The sequence below is a fragment of the Entelurus aequoreus genome, linkage group LG24, assembly GCF_033978785.1.
Source record: "Entelurus aequoreus isolate RoL-2023_Sb linkage group LG24, RoL_Eaeq_v1.1, whole genome shotgun sequence".
NCBI classification, from domain to species: domain Eukaryota; kingdom Metazoa; phylum Chordata; class Actinopteri; order Syngnathiformes; family Syngnathidae; genus Entelurus; species Entelurus aequoreus.
Window position 1 is genome coordinate 25,468,954 of NC_084754.1, and position 21,115 is coordinate 25,490,068.

Consider the following 21,115-nt stretch of genomic DNA (forward strand, 5'->3'; position numbering starts at 1 on the left):
TTTTAAAATTCCCGCCACACTTCCGGTTGAAAAACTCCTTTGGATATGATTTATGCGCGTGACGTCACAAAAGCAACGGAAGTGGTTGGACCCCATCGGACCCGATAGAAAAGCCTCTTGTTTTCTTCGACAAAATTCCACATTATTCTGGACATCTGTGTTGGTGAATCTTTTGCAATTTGTTTAATGAACAAAGGAGACTGCAAAGAAGAACGTTGTAGGTGGGATCGATCGGTGTTTTAGCGGCTAAGTACAATACTGTAATATCTGTGATATTTGCATTAGTGTACTGTCTTTAAGGGTTTGGGGAACGCGCATGCGCGAGTGAGTTGGCGGAGAACTTGTGTGTGTGAGCTTTGGCTAACAGCAGCTCGTGTATGTGTGTGCGTTACTTTTTGAACTACAACCAGTTACCGCTTTTTAATAAAGCGATTGAGCAGCGCTTCCTCGTCTGTGTGACTCCTTCTCCACTACGGGGCATTACAATACTTACAGCAACACAACAAGGACTACTTACCCTGACGCCTAGCCGATGCTTGCCGCCAAACCCACGGATGAAGTCCTTCGTCGTGCCGTTGATCGCTGGAATGCAGGTGAGCACCGCTGTTGATGGGTTTCTATCTTCGTTTGAGAACGATGCTACGCGCTAGCTCAGTAGCTAAGTGTGTCACCGATGTATTGTCTTGGAGATAAGTCACTTTAAATGTCCATTTCGCGTGCTCGACTCTCATTTTCAAGAGGATATAGTATCCGAGGTGGTTTAAAATACAAATCTGTGATTCACAATAGAAAAAGGAGAGAGTACATAGTTCTGTGAGGTCTGGTTGCTAAGTTAGCTTCAATGGCGTCGTTAGCACAGCATTGTTAACCTTCGCCAGCCTGGAAATCATTAACCGTGTAGTTACATGTCCACGGTTTAATAGTATTGTTGATTTTCTATCTATCCCTCCATTAAGGGGTTTATTTATTTTGTTTCTATCTTCATTTGAGAACGATGCTATCGCGCTAGCTCAGTAGCTAAGTGTGTCACCGATGTATTGTCTTGGAGATAAGTCACTTTAAATGTCCATTTCGCGTGCTCGACTCTCATTTTCAAGAGGATATAGTATCCGAGGTGGTTTAAAATACAAATCCGTGATCCACAATATAAAAAGGAGTGTGGAATCCAATGAGCCAGCTTGTACCTAAATTACGGTCAGAGCGAAAAAAGATACGTCAATCACTGCCTCTCAAGTCGTTCACTGTAACGTTCCTCATCTACAAATCTTTCATCCTCGCTCAAATTAATGGGGTAATCATCACTTTCTCGGTCCGAATCTCTCTCGCTCCATTGTAAACAATGGGGAATTGTGAGGAATACTAGCTCCTGTGACGTCACGCTACTTCCGGTACAGGCAAGGCTTTTTTTTATCAGCGAGCAAAAGTTGCGAACTTTATCGTCGATTTTCTCTACTAAATCCTTTCAGCAAAAATATGGCAATATCGCGAAATGATCAAGTATGACACATAGAATGGATCTGCTATTCCCGTTTAAATAAAAAAAAATCATTTCAGTAGGCCTTTAAAAATGACTATAACAGTGAACGTGAAATGAAGACCTGACGGATAAAATGTACGGGTGCGCATCATCAGTAGTGTTCCTCTGGGTCATTGGATGTTTCGGCCTTTAACACTAACACAGAGGCGGCCAGCTACAGGATGATCAGACCTTAGCTTGCGACCCAAGCCCAATTAGCCATAAAAGTCACCTTGTTGGCAGACCTATCAGGGAACTATGCATTGCAGGGGCGTCCGGTTCCCTGAGTCAGGGAAAGAAAAAGAAAAAAAGTAAAAAGAAAAAAAATAATTAAATTGTTATATGTATCCAGTGATTATACTAAAGTTATTTTCCATTTAACTTCGCCATTTTTAGATTATTTTTATTTTCACATTTGCCGTTGAAATACTGAGAAGATCCGGTGCGGTGTTCAGCAGCCAGTTGAGGCACGTCACTCAGTTGTGCCTCAACATGGATTGTGCGCAATGACTCGGCTAACTGCTGGCCTGCTGTGCAGTGAGACCGTATTGCTATATGAATTATATTATACATTTCCATAGTTTAGTTAGCTGAGGTATATAATGTACAGTGTATTTTGTCAACAACTGTATGTGTGTAATGTATTTCTTGTGCTGAGCGATCATAAAACTGGAGGCTCGTCTCATAACCCCGCCTCCTGGTGCCAAGCACCTCCGCCGCAGAATGCACCGCCCGACGGGAGCGCCACACCAACCAAAGCCCACACCCAAACCCTCCACGTGCAAGACCGAATCCACCCAAAAAAAGTCACTTAACAAGAAGCCAAAAAGTGCAAAAACAACAATGCTCGCGTGGCGCACCGGCGGAGCCGTGAACAGGGACACAACATTAGGTACACTTGCAGACTGCTGCGCGGATTTCATATTTCATTCATTCACAACTCTTCCAACATGAACACCACTGCTCCCGCACTTATAAGTAAAGGTAAGACCATAATAACGTTTTTTTTATTTATTAAATGTGCTTTTTTGTGTGCTACAGTTTGTAAGTGTAAAGTTAAAGTTAAGTATACCAAAGATTGTCACACACACATTAGGTGTAATGAAATTTGTCCTCTGCATTTGACCCATCCCCTTGTTCACCCCCTGGGAGGTGAGGGGAGCAGTGGGCAGCAGCGGCGCCGTGCCCGGGAATAATTTTTGGTGATTTAACCCCCAATTCCAATCCTTGATGCTGAGTGCCAAGCAGGGAAGAATGCTGGTATGAGCTTTTAAACATAACCCGTTAACTGCTGCCAATCAAATGGTGAATAAGATACTCTTTAGGGTTCATATGTTTGTAAATCTGACTGTGATGAAGTCAGTGCCTCACCTGACATGAACGTCACCGCACGCCACTGATATATATATATTATATATATATATATATATATATATATACAAACCCCGTTTCCATATGAGTTGGGAAATTGTGTTAGATGTAAATATAAACGGAATACAATGATTTGCAAATCATTTTCAACCCATATTCAGTAAAATATGCTACAAAGACAACATATTTGATGTTCAAACTGATAAACATTTTTTTTTTGCAAATAATCATTAACTTGGGTGCCATGATTGGGTATAAAAGTAGATTCCATGAAATGCTCAGTCATTCACAAACAAGGATGGGGCGAGGGTCACCACTTTGTCAACAAATGCGTGAGCAAATTGTTGAACAGTTTAAGAAACACCTTTCTCAACCAGCTATTGCAAGGAATTTAGGGATTTCACCATCTACGGTCCGTAATATCATCAAAGGGTTCAGAGAATCTGGAGAAATCACTGCATGTAAGCAGCTAAGCCCTTGACCTTCGATCCCTCAGGCTGTACTGCATCAACAAGCGACATCAGTGTGTAAAGGATATAACCACATGGGCTCAGGAACACTTCAGAAACCCACTGTCAGTAACTACAGTTGGTCGCTACATCTGTAAGTGCAAGTTAAAACTCTCCTATGCAATGCGAAAACCGTTTATCAACAACACCCAGAAACGCCGTCGGCTTCGCTGGGCCTGAGCTCATCTAAGATGGACTGATACAAAGTGGAAAAGTGTTCTGTGGTCTGACGAGTCCACATTTCAAATTGTTTTTGGAAACTGTGGACGTTGTGTCCTCCGGACCAAAGAGGAAAAGAACCATCCGGATTGTTATAGGTGCAAAGTTGAAAAGCCAGCATCTGTGATGGTATGGGGGTGTATTAGTGCCCAAGATATGGGTAACTTACACATCTGTGAAGGCGCCATTAATGCTGAAAGGTGTATACAGGTTTTGGAGCAACATATGTTGCCATCCAAGCAACATTAACATGGACGCCCCTGCTTATTTCAGCAAGACAATGCCAAGCCACGTGTTACATCAACGTGGCTTCATAGTAAAAGAGTGCGGGTACTAGACTGGCCTGCCTGTAGTCCAGACCTGTCTCCCATTAAAAATGTGTGGCGCATTATGAAGCCTAACATACCACAACGGAGACCCCCGGACTGTTGAACAACTAAAGCTGTACATCAAGCAAGAATGGGAAATAATTCCATCTGAGAAGCTTCAAAAATGTGTCTCCTCAGTTCCCAAACGTTTACTGAGTGTTGTTAAAAGGAAAGGCCATGTAACAAAGTGGTGAACATGCCCTTTCCCAACTACTTTGGCACGTGTTGCAGCCATGAAATTCTAAGTTAATTATTATTTGCAAAAAAAAAAAAAAGTTTATGAGTTTGAACATCAAATATCTTGTCTTTGTAGTGCATTCAATTGAATATGGGTTGAAAAGGATTTGCAAATCATTGTATTCCGTTTACATTTACAATTTCCCAACTCATATGGAAACAGGGTTTGTACTTCAATAAAATGTTTGACAATGTTTGACATCAACAATGTCTCAATTTACAAATACAATGCTTGGATTTACATGATGTCACGTACGGATCATTAAATATGCGTGTTTTCAATCAGTACGTGTCCATGCACTGAATTAGTCTGATTTCTCGAATAGTTTGGCTCTAAATACGCCTCCTGCAACCCATGGAAACACATCAATACGATCGTGTTTGGTTTTTGAAAAGTCGCACTATTATACCAGAATTATGCGATTGGAAACCCTTGGTATTGCGCATGCGCCAGTCTCAACACACGGGAAACAACCCGGAAGCAGATACCATTCAAACAAATCGTAGCAAGAGGATACTTTTTATTTGCTGCACACATTAAAACAGAACATTTTGAAGTGCATCAATGGTAGATTAAAAAATAAACCTGAGATTTTTTTAAGAAGGTAGCTAAGGAAATGTAAAATGCCGGCTTTATTCAGACTCCCGAACAAGATACGAATGAGATGAAAGATAATGATGCAGGTACATTAAAGGCAAACGCTGCATTTGTGCACTCCAAACTGATTAACAATAACTCTGTATTCTGCACACCTAGCAAGATAGTCCAGAACAATAGCAAACTTCATCTGGAACAGTATCGACCGTGGCACAAACAGTATTTTCCTTCGAATTTAAACTCCTTCCATCAATCCACGGAGCCTTATTAATGAATTCTGAGACATTCAAAAGATGTTTCCATGATTCTTCGTTCGAAAATTCCTTTGAAAAAACTCTTCCGCCGGTCTGTCTTTGCATCGGACCTGCATCCGCCCCAATACATTCTTGGTAGTAGCGTCATGTTTGTAGTGCAATCCAAGATAATTTCTTGATACTGAACAGCAGACATCAATATAGCCATTACAGATGCAATATTTGTAATCTGTGCCAATATTACAGCGGACATCACTTAAAACAAGTTGTAAGGATCTGCAGATGGTTAGTGTGATGTCATAGGTCAACTGGAAAAGGAATTAATTTAACCACACTAAAATTAAATAAGCGCTCTCCAGTGAACGGGAGGCACATGGCGTATGACCAGTTGTCGCGTTAGAGAAAGTGAATGACACTTCGACTTCACACGTAGGTGTGCAAATACAAAAAAAACCTAACTTTTTTGAGAAATCGGACTAATTTAGTGCATGGAAACCTAGTGACTGAGTTGTAGGCGCCATTTAACCTTTCTTATATAGAAAAATGCCCTATGATTGCATTGTTTTCAGCTGTATGAATCGTTCAAATCGCGAAAAGGATAAACGTTTCTTCAGAGTTCCTACTCGAGAGGTAATAAAGAAGGAGGAAGAGTGCAAGGTTTTACGAAACGACACAGAGAAAGGTGGCACGCACTCCGTCCAAGGGAGCAGAGTCGAAGAACGCACAAGTTCGCAGTAAGCACTTCGTTAAAGGTTTGTTTGACATACTTTAAATGTTTAATATTTCCCTTTTAAGTATGACTTTGATATTTGTATATCTTGAAATACATTTTTGCAACCAGTGTTTTGAAAAGCACCAACTTGGCGAGTCTAAATAAAAGAAAGCAAATGTGAGCAAAACCTAAAATAGCTTTTAGCAAAGGCAGCAATCATAAATGAAGCTTTTAGCACATAGACAATGTTCACATCTATAGTTATATTTTGATAAAGACGGAAGACAACACGGCATTCGTAAACAGCGCGTGCAACAACAAGGCAAGCAAACATGGCTGTAGAAAGTTCAAGTTAAATCATGAAATACAACCTTACTTGAGTAAAAACGATGCATATTATCTGAGAGAGTCTTGATGCCAATTCCTTCACCCAACACACAGAGAAGTTGTAGACCTCCATACTTTTTTTCCCTAGTTTTCATCTGTTTTGTCGTGTAGAATGATGTTTGAGCACAAGATAGTTCGATATATATCTGGTAACTCCACCGACTAATAATCCTTGATATAAATAAATGTATAGCGCTTTTCTACCTTCAAGGTACTCAAAGCGCTTTGACAGTATTTCCACATTTACCCATTCACATACTGATGGCGGGAGCTGCCATGCAAGGCGCTAACCAGCAGCCATCAGAGGCAAAGGGTGAAGTGTCTTGCCCAAGGACACAACGGACGTGACTAGGAAGGTAGAAGGTGGGAATTGAACCCCAGTAACCAGCAACACTCCGATTGCTGGCACAGCCACTCTACCAACTTCGCCAGGCCGTCCCTGATATGACTCGACATCTTATTTTGATAAAGTATAGAGATAGATTATATTGCACAATTTTGCTCAAAGGCCTCTTGCGTACTCAAGAGTTTGTGCACTGCTTGCTGCACAACAGCCATCTTGGATCGGTTGACCACCACTCTGTTTCACTTCCTGGAAGAAGTCACGTGACAGAGAACGAGCAATACAACTATTTTCTGTAATGATAAGTGTTACCTGTAGATGACAGTAACACATGAATGAATATACAGTGGATCTGGGTTAGTTTTTGCCTCATCTCTCACTTGAAGCGTGAGTGAAGAATGTGTGAACTACCGACCTTAACTTTAACTTAACTGATAAGACCTTACAAGTCAGAAAAAAAATAGACGATACACATATTAACCGTATCCACTCGGCATTCATTGCACCGGTCATCCGGGGGGTGGACAAAGAACATTACATTTTCCAACATTGTTTCCAAATCAGTTTTCAGAGACGTATCAATGTCTTGTGCCCGCTCGGAAATGCTGCAAATGCTAAAACCCAGTGCCTCCCTGCTTGGCACTCAGCATCAAGGGTTGGAATTGGGGGTTAAATCACCAAAATGATTCCCGAGCGCGGCCACCGCTGCTGCTCACTGCTCCCCTCACCTCCCAGGGTGTGGAACAAGGAGATGGGACAAATGCAGAGGGTAACTTCACCACACCTAGTGTGTGTGTGATTATCAGTGGTACTTTAACTTTAACTTAAAAACACACACAAAAACTGCATGAGAAAAATGCTGCAAGTTTACGGAAACAAAACCGAAACCAGCCAAGCTTCCACCAGGCACCAAACATGATGTCTGAGTCATGAGCAAGATGCCTATGATTAAGTTGGCAGAATCATATATTTGATGACATTTCCTTTGACAAACACTTATCGTAAAAAAAACAACTGTTGCTCTATACCAGGTGTACTCAACTGTTGGCCCAAGGGCCAAATCTGGCCTGGGAATGACATCATTCCAGCCCCTGAGTTCAGTCCAAATCTTTGAAGACAAACATCTCTGCAGCAAAAAGGCACCTCTTTAAGTCATTTTTTTTGGTAATGTGATATATGTAACTAAGGTGTTGCTGTAGCTTGTTTACTTCAGATGCAGTCAGTACTCAGTTGTTCAACTTCTTCAATCATACCAGTGGTGTTTCTCAAGGTTCGATTATAGGTCCTCTCTTTTTAATCATTTAGGCTATTCAACTGATGGCCCGCGAGTTCTGCTAAAAAAACTCACAATTTTGCAGCAGATTCTTAAAACACTAGAATACTGTCATAGAGATGATTTCTGACAAGTTTTCTTACAGAACGTCTTTAAAAACAGCTGCGTGCTCCTTAACTGAAAACAACTAAAATCAAATGGACGCTGGTTCTCCAGAATATACAAAATAAGACAAATGTTAACGGGAGAAGTCGGGCTCCCCAGTCTTTACCTTTCTGGAAATGTGGCCCCCAAAACAATTTAGTTGAATATCCTAGCTCTTAAATGTAAAACATGTTGTTTAAGGAACTTGCAATATTTATCTTATGTAGTTGTTTTACTGTTTTGTGTTTTGGGCATTTGCAGTGTTTGTCTTTTTAGTTTTAGCAGTTTAATGAGAAATGCAACATTTTCTAATTTGCACCAGATGTGTTAAGTGTGTTGTGTTTGGTTTTGGATCATCGGAGCATTTGGTTGTTACTTTGTATTATCCCTGTCAGCCACTGTACATTAGATCAGTGAACGGATCAAACACAATAGTGTCATAAATCAAAGTATACTAGACAACTGCATGTTAGATTCCGACTTGCCCTACAACTTTTCCTCTACCCAAATAACCTTGCAGAAGATACTGAACCCTGTTATTTGTATATGTGGGACTAACATTATTTATTGCTACAGCAATACAACTTATATGGCCACTAAAATGTAACAAATTGGAACTTTGGTGACAGACAAAACAGTAATTTAAGAATTAAGAGACATGAGTGCCCTCTTGTGGTTGTTACTATGCCATGCTGTCTGCCAACATTTTTTTTTTACAAAAGTGTACACTACACTACTATGACAACTAATACATGTATTAAAATACATTATATTAGGTAAAGCATTGGTGGAAATATAAACTGAAAACATGATTATCATAGATAATAGGTCTAGGATGACTCCAGCAGATTCCCCTTCAAGTAATATACCCATGAGGAGACTCTGTCCCGACTTTGTCCCTCTGAGCACTGGTTGGAAATGGTCAATTTGCCAATCCATGGGCCTGATGAGCCTCCTTCAGGAGCCGCAAAGGACACTTGGATGTTCTGGATCTTTTTGGAAGGGATAGTGTCTGCTTTTTTAACAGAAAAACAGGGGTTGTCCACCTGCAAAAGAAACACTGCATTGTTAGTATTTTAAAACAACATACATACAAACACAATATAGACTAAATAATCCAGACACTCGGGCCATTTACTGTTCAAGCAGGACTGTGCCATACATGTGTGAAGTTTCATTGACCTATAAAATAATCTCTCATAACTCAGTCACGAAAACAGTGCAAACAAGCATTTCAACTGCAAAACCAACACAAACAAATGGGACTATTTCAACAGAGTTTTTGCGAGGGCCCAACTTCACACAGGTCTGTACCATGTGTCCATATAGAGACCATATGTCCATATGAGTTGCACAGAACCCAGAACTCAATGAAGGAACTTCTACAGCAGGGGTTGTCCAAAGGTTTTACAGAAAGGGCTGCATACAGAAAAATTGAAGGATGCAGCCGGGCCCCTTTGATACTTTGTGTGTACTAACAATGCAATGTAGTTATATACACTGTATGCTAAGCTACTGGAACAAAACATCCACATCTCAATCTCTCCATGACTTTGTGGGCTTTTTTTGTGATTCTTGTGGTCTAAAGCAGTGGTCCCCAACCTTTTTGTAGCTGCGGACCGGTCAACGCTTGAAAATTTGTCCCAATAAATATTTTTTTTTACATAAATAAATACAATCATGTGTGCTTACGGACTGTATCCCTGCAGACTGTATTGATCTATATCGATAAATAATGTATATATTGTGTTTTTTATGTTGATTTCATAAAAATAAAAAAAAATAGAAAATTAAAAAAAAATTTTTTTTTTAATTACTTGTGCGGCCCGGTACCAATCGGATACCGGTCCGCGGCCCGGTGGTTGGGGACCACTGGTCTAAAGTGCCTGAATTCACAGAAGCTTTTTCAGAAAATTGTGGCAAAAGTAGCAATGTTTTGAGGTTGTTATTTTTTCCCCCCATAACATTCGTTTGAGATTTTGGAAATAAAAAAAGTGTTCCACAAAAAGCACAGGATTTCAACAAATCTAACTAAATGATTTGCAAACAAGTATACAGTATTTCAAGCGGTAGAAAAATACATACATGGATAGCATAATATGAAAAATAAATACTATTTTGATGTTTAAAGCACTGTATAACAGATAAACCACGGAAATCCCGATTTTATATATATATATATATATATATATATATATATATATATATATATACAGTAATATATATATATATATATATATATATATATATATATATATATATATACTGTATATATATATATATATATTTATATATATATATATATATATATATATATATATATATATATATATATATATATATATATATATATATATATATATATATATATATATATATTTATATATATATATATATATATATATATATATATATATATATATATATATATATATATATATATATATATATATATATATATATACACTACCGTTTAAAAGTTTGGGGTCACCCAAACAATTTTGTGGAATAGCCTTCATTTCTAAGAAAAAGAATAGACTGTCGAGTTTCAGATGAAAGTTCTCTTTTTCTGGCCATTTTGAGCGTTTAATTGACCCCACAAATGTGATGCTCCAGAAACTCAATCTGCTCAAAGGAAGGTCCGTTTTGTAGCTTCTGTAACGAGCTAAACTGTTTTCAGATGTGTGAACATGATTGCACAAGGGTTTTCTAATCATCAATTAGCCTTCTGAGCCAATGAGCAAACACATTGTACCATTAGAACACTGGAGTGATAGTTGCTGGAAATGGGCCTCTATACACCTATGTAGATATTGCACCAAAAACCAGACATTTGCAGCTAGAATAGTCATTTACCACATTAGCAATGTATAGAGGGTATTTCTTTAAAGTTAAGACTAGTTTAAAGTTATCTTCATTGAAAAGTACAGTGCTTTTCCTTCAAAAATAAGGACACTTCAATGTGACCCCAAACTTTTGAACGGTAGTGTATATATATATATATATATATATATATATATATATATATATATATATATATATATATATATATATATATATATATATATATATATATATATATATATATATATAGATATTCTCTACAGTGGGTTGTTATACTGTCAGGGATTAGATATAGCGGTATAGCTTGGTTGGTAGAGTGGCCGTGCCAGCAACTTGAGGGTTCCAGGTTCGATCCCAGCTTCTGCTATCCTCGTCACTGCCGTTGTGTCTTTGGGCAAGACACTTTACCCACCTGCTCCCAGTGCCACCCACACTGGTTCAAATGTAACTTAGATATTGGGTTTCACTATGTAAAGCGCTTTGAGTCACTAGAGAAAAGCGCTATATAAATATAATTCACTTCACATCATTGCATACGATAGTGCAAAGATTAGTGACTGGTGTACTCGCAGACAAATTTCATACCCTGCCTGGATCAAGATTAAACAAGTTTTCAACAAATAAATGATTCCTGATGACATTTGTGTTTTTTACAATATTATGTTGTAAAAACACAAAGGTCATCAAGAATAAATTGTATTGTAGATGAATAGACAAATATGTACACATATACACACACAAAACCTGAAGAACATCTCCCCATGTAGTAGTTGTTTTAGCTGCTAATGGAGCCTAAGAATATTTTGTCTATTTACACAACGTAGCCCAATACTTCTGTCTATATGTCTGTTGATTTTGTAGAGGCTGGGGTTTCAAAGTCCCAAAAAATACCTGAAAAGAGAAGGTTGTGGTCAGCAGGAACACATTCTTGAAGGGGATTGTGACGCTTCTGCCGGTCCTAATGTTGAATGGGCCTTGTGTTTTGGGAGGCAAGCCATTTCCACGTAATAGGAAGACGTATTCACCACCAACTCCAGAGGACAGGTTGAGTTGGCCTTTCACCTCACCCAGTTGATATGGCTCAAAAGTAACTTCCACACTGACATTTGAGCCTGTTTGATTACTGGCAGTCACACTCTTGCCCACCGTGAAGGCCGGACAGTCAGTCTGCAGAAGGGTGAGGGCAAAATTGGATAGCGAAAAAAAATACAGGCTATTTATGAACTAAATTATTTTTGGATAATATTCCTTAAATGTCAACACTGCAGTACCTTGCAAGCAAATTCTGTTTTAAAGTGGGAGTAATTGAGGAAATTGATGGAAATAACATGGTTGCTGCCCAGAGCAGCACTGAAGCGAGGAGCCTTCTCTGGTGGTTGAGGCAGAGCTCGAAGAAGAAGACCATAATAAAAGTAACCTAGATCGGTGCAAAATAGTGACAGTCGAGAAGTCGATTCGCCTGCACGCAAAGGCTGGTAGTCGAAGGTCAGAGCACCCTAATAGGAGCATAAACATACAAAGAGTCTGTAAACAACTGTTTTTGAGAAACACCAAAGCATAGTGTACAACCCATGCAGTCGTTGACCTTTGATAGCCCTGGCACCACGTGTTGGCTTGGAGCACTGATGTCAGGGCATTTACAGTCAACGGTGAGGCAGATGGACGTGTTTAGGGGGTTCTGCACTTCTATAGTGGCCGAAGTCTTCTCGCGGACATTTGTCACCAGTTCTATGGTGTACAAGTCTACCGGAGTTGTCACTTTGAAGTTAATGATGTAGAACAAATATTCCCCTGACTCCTTATTCAGAAATGTCACCTGAGAAGACAGGATAGTGTGACTCACAAAAAAGCATAAATCACAACTCAAATGTGCGTGTGTTTGGGATCAAACCTTAGCATTGAATTGACCCTCTCGATATGTGTAAAAATGAATCTTATAGTCCTTCTTGGACAGAGCAGGGACATCAATGTACTCACGACCCTTCAGGGACACTGTAGAATCTGGATTGTCAGGTTTCAGGAACTCTAGTGTAACCAGGAAGCTGGCAACAAAGAAATAAAGGTAATTAGACTCTTCATTAACCTTAATTTGATTAGTATACAGGTCAGTGTATATGTTCAGTTATTGGAGTCATTGGTATGTCAATAGTTGTTTGAACACCACATGAGATTGACATTTTGAAACAATCCATCTTCAGCAACAAATAAATCTTTGATAATTTTACTGTGGACAGGTTTTGGTGAACAAAATAATTTAAGATTAATAGTATAGTTATTCTAAAGCAGGGCTTTTCAACTGAATGATTTTAGAGGCCCCATTTCTCGAAAGCTTAGCTAAAGACCGGTGGGCCGGACTTTCTAATTCACTATTATACTTATTTTGAGAACGGGCATTCTCTACAGTGGACACTTGTTTTTATTGTCTATTTCCTTTACCAGATTTATGCATTCAAAAAACAGTCCTGTTATGCAAACCATGTGTCCACTGCAGGAGACACTGGCCTTTATGAGGTTAAAATGCCAAAGTAAGGATCTGCAAATTTGTTTACAGTGGTACAAAACACTTTATACAACAGGAGTTAGCTACTGTTCTCAGGAATTTGTTGAAAAAATGTTAGCCTTTCCCAAATGTTTTACAAGAACACTTGTGTCATTCCAAAGCCGAATATGGCCCACAGGGCACCAGTTGAATAATACTGTTCTAAAGTCTCTCAAAATGTATGATTTGATCATGTAAGCTATAAATCATCCGTGATAGGAAGTTGTTTTTCAAATGTCCTAAGAAAAATCATCTATATTTTTCTGAAGCTGTTACACCTCCCCTAAAGTCACTTGATGATCTTGCGTTGTTTGAGTATGTTCTAGTTTCCTGTTTCAAGAGGCACGCATGTTCGGTCAAGCAGTCAAACTATCCATCCATCCATTTTCTACCGCTTATTCCCTTCGGGGTCGCGGGGGGCGCTGGAGCCTATCTCAGCTACAATCGGGCGGAAGGCGGGGTACACCCTGGACAAGTCAAACTAGTTTGGTGAAATTCATAGTTTAAACACCAATTTTAGTCCTGCTGGTGATGTTTAGCGCTGGAGTCGCTGAACAACGTAAGTTTGGGTCATCCATAATATACCCGTAAGGAAAAGTTGTCTTCTGGTTGTTCTGCTGGTATTAGCCTGTTAGCTTGTACAGCCGTCCGTTTGCGTCCGTTGTATGGGTGATTGGAGCATGTTTGGGAGTATATTTGTTGCTACCAACAGCTAATGACCGTAGCTGGCAATTGTTGTCGAACTCAGTGCGGTCACCATTTGTGGTTTGTTTCTCGCCACTAGATAGCAGCATTTTATTACTTTTAAAATGTTCCTGAGCTAAGTGCATTGTGCGTTCCTTTGACTTCTCACAGCTAATTGTATGTTTATTTCTGTAAATTGAGATGTGTATACTTATGCACATTTTTGTTTGCTTATTACAGAGCTCCATCAACCCTCAAATATATCAACTAATCCATTCCATTCCTATATATACTGTATATAAATATATTACAGCGCTGTCGACATCAGCAGCAATAAAGCCACTGAAGAATATATGTATTTTTAGCCCTTCCTCCCGTGTTCTGACAGACACACCTATAGTTAGTGTTCCAAATGAATTAGCCCCTCAGCTATCGCCTCACAACGTTTTGGTCCTTCAAGCTGGATAACTGTATTAAAGATGGACCCAGTGGAGGAGATGCATCGTGCTGTGAAACCGAAGACAAACCTGGCTTCCACCTAAACAGCTATACTACGAAGTAGATCACTTGGGATATCAGTGATCATATCGATCACCTCTAAATACAGTAAGGGCTCCATATATTACAGCGCTGTCGACATCAGCAGCAATAAAGCCACTGAAGAATATTTGTAGTCTCGTACCAGACCAGCCTTACCACAACTCCTTCACCTCCCAAGAGATCTAACTAATACAGCAGGAAAACACAAAGTTGCATCAATCATGGCAGTGAATCTAGTCAGGCATAACACATTTGAATGAAGCCCGCATTGAGATTAAGGCACTAATAGACATTTACTGCTCCTTGAAAACAGAAATTGCCCAAAGCAGTGGCCCAGCAGCAACGACGGAGAAACCCCCGGGTGTTGGAGTTCTTACCAGCCACCCCCCAAAGACAAGACCTCAGGAGGAAAGTTACTAGCCCCTAACACCATTCCTTGAACTTGAGCCAGACCTGCAAAGCAATATGCAGTTCCTCAAGTTAGAAGGGGATAACAACCAGCCAAAGTCCATAAAGAGACGCTGTTCATCCTCCAATATGGTCTCCTCTGCTACCTCCATGTCCGTTCCCTGCTCCAGGGAATGCAGAGACAAGGCACCTGACACCCCAACCAGCTCAACAACTCACTTGCCGGGGGACAGTTCCTCACATTCCTCCTTCTAGTCGGAGCATCCCACCACCTGTATCTGAGCCAATAGAGGTCCTAACCCCACCACCTACTCAGTGGCCTAATGGTTAGAGTGTCCGCCCTGAGATCGGTAGGTTGTGAGTTCAAACCCCGGCCGAGTCATACCAAAGACTATAAAAATGGGACCGATTACCTCCCTGCTTGGCACTCAGCATCAAGGGTTGGAATTGGGGGTTAAATCACCAAAAATGATTCCCGGGCGCGGCACCGCTGCTGCCCACTGCTCCCCTCACCTCCCAGGGGGTGAACAAGGGGATGGGTCAAATGCAGAGGACAAATTTCACCACACCTACTGTGTGTGTGTGTGACAATCAGTGGTACTTTAACTTTAACCATTCCTAAATTCAGCAATCCAGATCCCAGTGAGTTTGTGAGGCTGCGCAAAAATTAAGAAAGACTGCATACAGCCAATGCCACTGAACTGTTTCGTTATCAGATGCTTTCTTAGGTTAGAAGAAGCCAGGCTTATATCTGACACTTATTGGAACTCTCCAATCCCATACACACACTATGGCAGCCCTCCATGACAAGTTTGGCCAACCACACCAACTCGCCCTCAGGAAGATAGCTAGTGTCCTTGAGGCCACTGTAGATAAGCGTGGTGACCGCTGCATTTCAGAAGTTCTCCCTTCAGATACAATTGTAGGCTTGCTGCAGACCTTAGGTCCACCTGGGGGAATTTGACTGAACTGTGGTTCCTATGTAGCCCGCAAGCTCCACACTGAACAGCGCACCGATTTCCGTCGAGATCAATTCAAGCAGTCGGGAACAAGCCACACCTTCCGTGATCCGTCAGAATGGCTGCGTTATGAGTCGTGGTGTCAAGGGTTTGACAGTCAAACTACCGCACAAGCAAGCAATAAATGGCTGAGCAGAAGGAACGACAGCCGTACTAGCAAACAAGCAGTCAGAGTCTTGCAGTGCTGACGAGCATGCAGAACCTCAGCCAACAAGAATAAATAATAAATAAATGGGTTATACTTGTATAGCGCTTTTCTACCTTCAAGGTACTCAAAGCGCTTTGACAGTATTTCCACATTCACCCATTCACATACACATTCACACACTGATGGCGGGAGCTGCCATGCAAGGCGCTAACCAGCAGCCATCAGGAGCAAGGGTGAAGTGTTTTGCCCAAGGACACAACGGACGTGACTATAATGGTAGAAGGTGGGGATTGAACCCTAGTAACCAGCAACCCTCCGATTGCTGGCACGGCCACTCTACCAACTTCGCCACGCCGTCCGGATAAAGGCAAGTTTAGCTTTCTGTATACACCATTTCATTCCGTGTCTCCTCAGTCAACAAGCCATGAGATTTAAGGTGCATTCACAGCAAGCTGCCTAGCCTCGCCAAGCATACCTACCGTGTAGAGTGCCTCCAGAAGAAGTTTAGACACCTACATGGCCTTCCCATACCAGCCCTCACAGAAGCTGAGCTGTCACTCCTTATCGGCTCAGACCAGTCTCACCAAGTCACGTCAATTGAATCTGTCAGGCTTGGCCGACTTGGCATCCCTGCTACAGTCCACACAAGATAGGGGTGGACTCTCCAAGTCCGGATCCAGTTCATGGGGCGGCCTGCAAACTGTCCAATGTCTGTTCACTTCAGCTCCTCTCCCCAGTTTGATAAGTTATACATACAAGTCGAAACGCTGTGGCATATGGATTTAGTCTCTGATCTGTGATAAGATCAAAGCAAGACAAGCCATGCTTGATGTTAAAACTGTCCGCATGAAGGTAGACGGCACCCAGAAGTATGCTACACCGCTGCTCTGTCATACTGACATGCCCCTGCTTGCTTCCCCTAAAGACTCTGTCATACTCTTGCTGCGAGGCACCGAACAGTGCCTCTTTAAGAGCCCAAAACAGGTGGAGGCCTGTAAAAGGGAGATACATAAACTAGTGAATAACGGTGGTGTGCTTGAAATCCCGCAAGAGACCCCCCACAAGGCAGAGTGGTTCATCCCTCACCATCTTGTCAGCCACAATGGAAAGTTTCGTCTAGTCTTGAACTGCTCCCACCAGTACCTTGGACAGTCCCTAAACCAGTACCTACAAGCTGGCCATACCATGGGAGCTTCTTTGCTGTGAGTCTTGTTGAGGTTTCGTGAACTCCCAATAGCAGGAAGTGGAGATATAAAGGGGAAGTTCCATCAAATACACCTCTTCCCTGAGGATCACCCTCTACTTAGATTCCTGTGGCGAGAGACAAGTGGACGAACAAGTGTTGGAATGGCAAGACCTTCCGTTTGGTACGGCCCGCAGCCCGGTCTTGCAACCTATGCCCTGCAAAGCTATACAGTAGAATTCAGCCAACCTGGCAATGACCTCAAGTTCTCAGTAAAGAACTGTTTTTATGTGGACAATTGTCTCCAAAGCTTGCACACCCAAGATAAAGTCAAGCCACTTATTAGCCCTTCTCGCCACAGCAGGGTTTGATTTGAGCCAGTGGGCCTGCAATTAAGCAAGCATCCTGAGCCAGAACAGAGAGCCTGGACAAGTGATTAGCCCACGGCAACTCCAACCCCCAACAATCTACCCTTGGTCTTAGTTGGAACTGGAGACAGACTCCCTGAGCTACAAACACAGACCTGTAACCTATGAAACGCCAACACCAAGAAACATTTACAAAGTCCTCACCTCCCAATATGATCCCTTGGTTACCTGTTGTCTTACTCCACCCGAGCAAAGCTTATTGTCCGGCAGTTAAAGGATAAGCTTGTGTGGCTGGGATGACAGAAACCTTCCTTATAACTCGTGCAGGCCTGGTCCAGTTGGGAAACTGAACTTGGGTGTTTGTCTTGTCTCTCCCACGACCTCATGATCCCGCAGGTGCTGTGCGGGAAGGTGCTACGTAGGAGTTAGCATCCAGCTAATACCTACTAGTAGCTAATGTTGTAGCTTGCAATTACGGTGTTGTGGGTGCGGGAACGATGTCGTTCAGTGTGGTCACCCTGTGTGGTTCGTTTGTCGCCACTAAATGGCGGTATTGTATTAATTTTAATATTTCCTAAGCTAAGTGCATTGTGCATGCCTTAGACTTCTCACAGGTATGATATGTATGTAAATTGAGATGTGTATACTTATAATAATAATGGATTAGATTTATATAGCGCTTTTCTAGACACTCAAAGCGCTTCACAGAGAATTGAGAACCTATCATTCATTCACAAGTGGTGGTGGTAAGCTACATTTGTAGCCACAGCTGCCCTGGGGTAGACTGACGGAAGCGTAGTCAATCTGCTCAAAGCAAGGTCAGTTTTGTAGTTTCTGTAACGAGCTAAACTGTTTTCAGATGTGTGAACATGATTGCACAAGGGTTTTCTAATCATCAATTAGCCTTCTGAGCCAATGAGCAAACACATTGTACCATTAGGACACTGGAGTGATAGTTGCTGGAAATGGGCCTCTATACACCTATGTAGATATTGCACCAAAAACCAGACATTTGCAGCTAGAATAGTCATTTACCACATTAGCAATGTATAGAGTGTATTTCTTTAAAGTTAAGACTAGTTTAAAGTTATCTTCATTGAAAAGTACAGTGCTTTTCCTTCAAAAATAAGGACATTTCAATGTGACCCCAAACTTTTGAACGGTAGTGTATATGTATATATATATATATTGTATATATATATATATATATTGTATATATATATATATATATATATATATATATATATATATATATATATATATATATATATATATATATATATATATATATATATATATTGTGTATATATATATATATATATATATAGATAGATATATATATATATATATATATATATATATATATATATATATATATATATATATATATATATATATATATATATATATATATAGATATATATATATATATATATATATATATATATATATATATATATACATATATACAACATACAATATAACAGTGCTATCAACATCAGCAGAAATACAGGTCCTGAAGAATATTTGGATTGTCATCCGTTCCTCCCATCTTTCCTATAGTAACTTCTCTAAACCAGGTGTCCCCAACCTTTTTTGCCCCACGGACCAGTTTGTTGTAGGCATTATTTTCACGGACCGGCTTTCCACGTGTGGCATATAAATACAGCAGAAATAAATACATGAAAAATACAACTCACTATAATGCTGAATTAGTGTGAGGTCTGGGCTTGTTTCCTTGCAATGAGATCCCCAGCAGGTTGATGGTATATACTACCATCAACCTGCTGGGGACTGCATATGGAAATCAGTCTTTGGCTACAATCTGTCACATTTATATTTTATATGTTCATTAATGTGCATTGTATCATGTCACAAAGTTATAACAAGTATAACGAATGGCGACTTCCAATGAGGAGTTTTATTGTTTATCTATAAACAAGCTTATTGGTGTGTTTAGTGGGATAGATGAAAGTTAAAGGCCTACTGAAACCCACTACTACCAACCACGCAGTCTGATAGTTTATATATCAATGATGAAATCTTAACATTGCAACACATGCCAATACGGCCGGGTTAACTTATGAAGTGCAATTTTAAATTTCCCGCTAAACTTCCGGTTGAAAAACTCCTTTGGATATGACGTATGCGCGTGACGTAGCCAGTAGAACAGAGGTATGGCTCCCCCATTGAGGCCAATACAAAAAGCTCTGTTTTCATTTCATAATTCCACAGTATTCTGGACATCTGTGTTGGTGAATCTTTTGCAATTTGTTTAATGAACAATGGAGATTGCAAAGAAGAAAGTTGTAGGTGGGATCGGTGTATTAGCGGCTGGCTGTAGCAACACAACAAGAGGACTTACTTGGATAGCAGACGCGCTAGCCCATGCTACCCACCAACCGATGCTAGCCGCCAACCGCATCTGTGATCGGGTGCAGTCCTTCGTCGCGCCGTCGATCGCTGGAACGCAGGTGAGCACGGGTGTTGATGAGCAGATAAGGGCTGGCTGGCGTAGGTGGAGCGCTAATGTTTTTATCATAGCTCTGTGAGGTCCGGTTGCTAAGTTAGCTTCAGCGTTGTTAGCAACAGCATTGTTAAGCTTTGCCAGGCTTAGAATTATTAACCGTGTAGTTACATGTCCATGGTTTAATAGTATTGTTGATATTCTGTCTATCCTTCCAGTCAGGGATTTATTTATTTTGTTTCTATCTGCATTTGAGCCAGATGCTATCACGTTAGCTCATTAGCTAAAGAGCTTTGCCGATGTATTGTCGTGGAGATAAAAGTCACCGTGAATGTCCATTTCGCGTTCTCGACTCTCATTTTCAAGAGGATATAGTATCCGAGGTGGTTTAAAATACAAATCCGTGATCCACAATAGAAAAAGGAGAGAGTGTGGAATCCAATGAGCCAGCCTGTACCTAAGTTACGGTCAGAGCGAAAAAAGATATGTCTTTCACTGCATTCTGCTCCGTCACTCTAACATTCCTCATCCACGAATCTTTCATCCTCGCTCAAATTAATGGGGTAATCGTCGCTTTCTCGGTCCGAATCGCTCTAGCTGCGTTGAAAACAATAGGAAAATATGAGGAGGTGAACAACTGACTACGTCATGCTACTTCCGGTAGGGGCAAGGCTTTTTTTTATCAGAGACCAAAAGTTGCTAACTTTATCGTCGTTGTTCTATACTAAATCCTTTCAGCAAAAATATGGCAGTGTCGCGAAATGATCAAGTATGACACATAGAATGGATCTGCTATCCCCGTTTAAATTTTAAAAAATCATTTCAGTAGGCCTTTAAGTCGAAGAAAATGCAGTCGTTTATAAATTATTTAATGTTTCTGTGCGGCCCGGTAGAAAATGCGTCACGGATCGGTACCAGTCCTCGGACCGGTGGTTGGGGACCCCTGCTCTGGACGAATTAGCCCTTCAGCTATCGCCTCCTTAA

At 40.7% G+C, this 21,115-nt stretch overlaps 1 protein-coding gene across 1 annotated transcript in view; it reads right to left on the reverse strand.

The window, feature by feature from the left end:
• Positions 1-4,554: 4,554 nt before the first annotated feature.
• hydin (HYDIN axonemal central pair apparatus protein) overlaps positions 4,555-21,115 on the reverse strand; it is a 116,442-nt gene continuing 99,881 nt past the window's right edge. The window contains exons 88-92 of the mRNA XM_062035862.1: positions 12,667-12,817; positions 12,361-12,591; positions 12,047-12,271; positions 11,667-11,942; positions 4,555-8,977 (exon numbers count right to left, since the gene is read on the reverse strand). Of these exons, the coding sequence (XP_061891846.1) occupies positions 8,762-8,977; positions 11,667-11,942; positions 12,047-12,271; positions 12,361-12,591; positions 12,667-12,817 (1,099 nt within the window). The 3' untranslated portion in view covers positions 4,555-8,761. The remainder of the gene's footprint in view (positions 8,978-11,666; positions 11,943-12,046; positions 12,272-12,360; positions 12,592-12,666; positions 12,818-21,115) is intronic.